Source organism: Saccostrea cucullata, unplaced genomic scaffold, assembly GCF_032062105.1.
Source record: "Saccostrea cucullata isolate Sc308-1 unplaced genomic scaffold, CSIRO_AGI_Scuc_v1 ctg4094, whole genome shotgun sequence".
Lineage (NCBI taxonomy): Eukaryota > Metazoa > Mollusca > Bivalvia > Ostreida > Ostreidae > Saccostrea > Saccostrea cuccullata.
The window spans coordinates 1-4,705 of NW_026940906.1; the positions used below are offsets into that span (position 1 = coordinate 1).

The 4,705-nt window shown below is 39.6% G+C and overlaps 1 protein-coding gene across 1 annotated transcript; it reads right to left on the reverse strand.

The window, feature by feature from the left end:
- Positions 1–1,526: 1,526 nt before the first annotated feature.
- Positions 1,527–2,171, reverse strand: LOC134256628 (uncharacterized). Its single transcript, XM_062739312.1, has one exon. It carries the CDS (start codon positions 2,169–2,171, stop codon positions 1,527–1,529), a length of 645 nt encoding a protein of 214 aa, XP_062595296.1.
- Between the last annotated feature and the right edge of the window lie 2,534 nt (positions 2,172–4,705).

Sequence of the window (4,705 nt, forward strand, 5' to 3'; positions counted from 1 at the left end):
TGAAAAAATTACAGACAGACAGATGGACGCCGGGCAAAATGTGATCAGAAAAGCTCACTTGAGCCTTCGGCTCAGGTGAGCTAAAAACTTAGGTCAATGCCAAGATTCTAGACATCTAGCTAGTGAGTTATAATATACCACCTTCCTGAATTGATCAATGCAGTTCCACACTAATATAATATAATAAGACTACAACAAATTTCGTTTTCAATGTAATTTGCACTTCACAAAAAAAATTATACTCTAATTATCAGACTACAGACTCATTAAACATGAAAAAATTCCTTTCTGTGTTTAAAAATTGCTACGGCGCTAGCTCACTTATCTTTTTAAAAAGATAAACATTAAACTTGTAAACAGTTATCACATGTTCACTAGATTGTCAGAAATTTGTGATTAATGATTAGATAATGCACCACACATTAAGATGTTAATAAACTTACTTACTAAATTGACTGTACCTTACAACTCCTTTCACTTTCTTTTCTTTTCTCAAGAAGCACACAAACCGGAAATTCACCAATTTGGCTATAAATAGCTCATGGGGGAAACCAGCATTCACACCAAAATAGAATACAGATAACACTGGTAAAATCCACCTGTGACGTCATTCTTTTGTTTCAGCGCTCCATTACTTTTAAGGAATGGAGAGTTGCAAATTACATTGAAAACGAAATTTGTTATAGTCTTATTCTCCTTTCCGTGCCTCTACCAAGGAAAGAACTGTAACGTGAAACTTAATTTAGGGTCCGTTTTCAGGAGATACAGGGTCCAATATATATAAACTTTTCCTCTGGCTCTATCTGAGCCTATAATTAATATGGGGAATCAATATTATATACAAAAATAATTGTTATTCGTCATCTATAGGGGATGCTTGTCCCTGGGTTTTTTTTATTGAAACAGCAGGACACAATTAGAGGTTAGTTCTTTGTAACCGGGTACTGTGACTGGGCTCCTTGCACCTGGTTCCGTAACCAAGTTCCTATTGAATTGAGCACTCGGTGCCTCACCCTTACTCAGGATTACTACACCTTGTGCTTCAATTCAATTCCTTGGCTAAATACAGACCGGTGCTCTGTACCCTAGCCTTATCTTTCTTTTTCCCTTTAAATACTTCTAATTTTTATTACTACCTTTAATCTTCTATTCAGCTTCTTGCTTCTTCTGTGGGTTTCCGAGAGAGAGAGAGCGAGACTGCCTCTGCAGTCGTTTATATAGCAAAGGGCTATACCATTCAAACAGGGGTGAACAGGCTCCTGGACTGTTCCATTATTCCAGGTCACACAAGCGTTTGATTGGTATAGGCCGATTGCCTTATTCATTACTCATTACACTACCCACGCCTCTGTACACTTGCGTCCCGCATGTTTATTGGTTATGTTTTTTTTTTTTTCAGACAATGAAAAGAAGATCAACAAAAAGAGGTTAAGAATTCCTTTCTTATACCAAGTTAAACAATTATTTAAGTATTTACAACAATTGACTCATGTACATTGTTTCTTTTCCAAAGTACATCACTATAATTAGTCATTCCATATGTCTTCCTCAACCCTCTCCACACATTCACCATCCCTTTGGTATTTTCTTACAACTCTGACTGTCTTCTGGTGACGACTTGTGTCCGTCTGAGTGCTGGCATCCAATCTAGTAACATGTTCCCTACAGCAGGGGCAGTGATGTAAAGCCATGGGCGCCTCATGATCCTTACCTTCATCCACCATGCTTGAATCTTTGTCTGCAGATTGGTCAGGCACCTTGTCTACAAGTTCGTCTGCCTTGCGCTTGACTCCAGGGAGACTGGGCGACGTTTTCTTCCTGATGGTTCTACCAACTTCAAGGCTTGTCTCATAAATGAGATCTCCTGGGTCTTCTTGCCAGTCAGAATCATCATCATGGTTATCTACAACAACAGATTTGGAGTTCGATGGTACATGTTTTTCTCCACCTTGCAAACCAGTAGTTGAATGTAACCTCTTCTGATGTCTCATTAGAAGGGAATGCTTTGCAAATGCCTTGTCACACTGGTTACACTCAAATTTTCGTTTATTCATGTCATCAGTAGCACATGCTAGGAGATGCTCTTTCCATTCCTCTTGTGAAGGGAGTCGACAAAGGCAAATGGAACATAGAAGGCCGGGTTTCCTGGGGGTAACTTTGGTCAATGGCATGATCTGAAATAAATAAAAAGAACATTGCTTACTTAGCAAAGTACATTTACTATACAGTATAATCAAACTGATAATCAGAGTGCCATTTAGGCCTTCTGCACTGCCTTCTACTTGTGTATTCAAGTTCCATCTCATTCAGATTTGTGTCGGTTGATAGACCTAACCCATCACTTAGTTCAGTATCTAATTCTTTTGTACGTGAACCATTTTTATTTGCACCAGGGTTTACACTTTCTGTCTCTTCTAATACTGACTCTTCGGTTTGACCAGGTTCATCATCACCCATTTCATCTGTCTCAAAACTAAGTCTTTGAGATCCATAGTGTCTTAACCTGTCAATGTGAATAACCATGGTTTTCTTTTCACCCACTTTCTGCACCCTATAAGTCAAATTGGTATGTTTTTCAACAATTACATAAGGCCCATACCAAAAATTCATTAGTTTAGGAGATTTCCCTATACTTCTTTGAGGAATAAATACCAAGACCTTGTCACCAATTTCAAACTGTTTTTCGGTGGCATTCCTGTCATGGTATCTTTTCTGTCTCAACATTGACTGATTTGTGAACAGTCGTGTATTTCGATGAGCCTCTTCCATGGTATCTCGTAAATTCCATGCATATTCATGCACATTAGTTCTTTCACGATCCAAAGGCAGTTCATACATAATATCTAAAGGGGTCGAAACTTCCCTTCCTAACATAAGCATGTTAGGGGTGTATCCCGTGCTCTCATGTACCGCAGACCGGTAGGCCATCAATACATATGGTAAATGTTTGTCCCAGTCATGTTGATGGTCTGAAACGTATGCAGTTAACATAGTGGCCAAAGTCTTGTTAAAGCGTTCGACCATTCCATCCGACTTCGGGTGGAAGGCCGTAGTTCGAGTCTTGTGAATACCAAGAAGGTTACAAAGTTCTTTAAACAAACGGCTTTCATACTGTCTACCTTGATCACTATGTACCACTTCTGGCACACCAAACCTGGTAATGAATTGTTCAACAATCCTTTCTGCTACAGTTAGAGCCTCCATATTTTTGAGTGGGTATGCTTCCGTCCATTTAGTAAAGTAGTCTGAAATTACTAGTATGTATTTATGACCATCATTAGTTTCTGGTAATGGCCCCATTAAGTCCGTCGCCACGCGTTCCATGGGACGCCCCATCTGATCAAGTTGCATAAATGATTTCCCTGCAGCACGGTTCTTCCTTTTTCTGCACTGTGTGCAACCTAATACATAGCTTCTTACGTCGTGCTGAAGCCCAGTCCAATAGAAGCGTTCTCTGACTCTTTCAAGAGTCTTGTTTACTCCAAGATGTCCAGAGCTTCTGGCATCATGGCATTGCTGCAAAATATTTTTCCTCTCAGACAAGGGGACAATCACCTGGTGATATGTCTTTTTATCACCTATCAATTTTCTACACAAAAGTCCATCTTTTATTTCTAAATGATTCCACTGAGAGCATACTGATTTAACTACTTCGCTTTCATGCTTGATTTCTGAAGACTCTGGACGCTTTTTATTTTCTACCCAACATTTTATCTTTGATAGATCCATATCCTCATCTTGAAGACTTTGTAGAAGAACTGGTGTAGTAGATACAGCGTCCACTTTACTGTCTGTTCCTGAAATCTGAGGCTCAGCATTGGCAGTTGAAAGGTTTTTCTCCATGACCTCAGAATACCCACATTGGTGACATGGGTGTCTACTTAGACTATCAGCATTACCATGTTTTGCACCAGGTCTGTGCCTTATTTCGAGGTCATAGGTACCAAGAAACTCTATCCATCTCGCTACCTGGCCCTGTGGATCTTTAAAATTGAACAACCACTTAAGAGCACTGTGATCTGTTCTGATAATAACTTTGTGCCCATAGAGGTAATGCCGGTAATATTTACAAGCAAAAACCACTGCCAAGAGTTCTTTTCGAGTAACGCAGTAACGTCGTTCTGACTTGGACAATGTCCTACTAGCGTAAGCTATTACTTTTATTTGTCCTTGTATTTCTTGCGACAAGACTGCACCAAGTCCTGTCTGACTGGCGTCAGTATCTAAGACGAATGGCAAAGCGAAGTCTGGGTGAGCGAGTATTGGTGCATTGACCAAATGAAATTTAAGTTTTTCGAATGCTGTTTGGCACTCAGCAGTCCATTTAAATTCTTTCCCTTTTTCCGTAAGTTTGAACAAGGGCTTGGCTATAGAAGAGAAACCACTGATGAATCTACGGTAATAGCCACATAACCCTACAAATGACCTAACCTCGGTGACATTCAAGGGTACAGGCCATTTGTCAATGGCTGAGATCTTCTGTGGATCAGTCTGAATACCTTCTCCGGATACTTTATATCCCAGAAACAACACCTCTTTCTTAAATAATGAACATTTCTTTGCTTTTAGTTTTAGACCGGCCTCTTCAAGTTTTTGAAACACTTGTTCTAAATTCCGTAGGATCTCTTCAAAATTCCGACCAAATACAATAATGTCATCAATATAAACTAAGCAAATCTTGTAGTTTAAACCAGCTAACACCGTC

What these genes read in the sequence shown, in the direction of transcription:
- LOC134256628 (XM_062739312.1), bottom strand. Translation starts at nt 2,171, where the DNA reads ATGCCATTGACCAAAGTTACCCCCAGGAAACCCGGCCTTCTATGTTCC.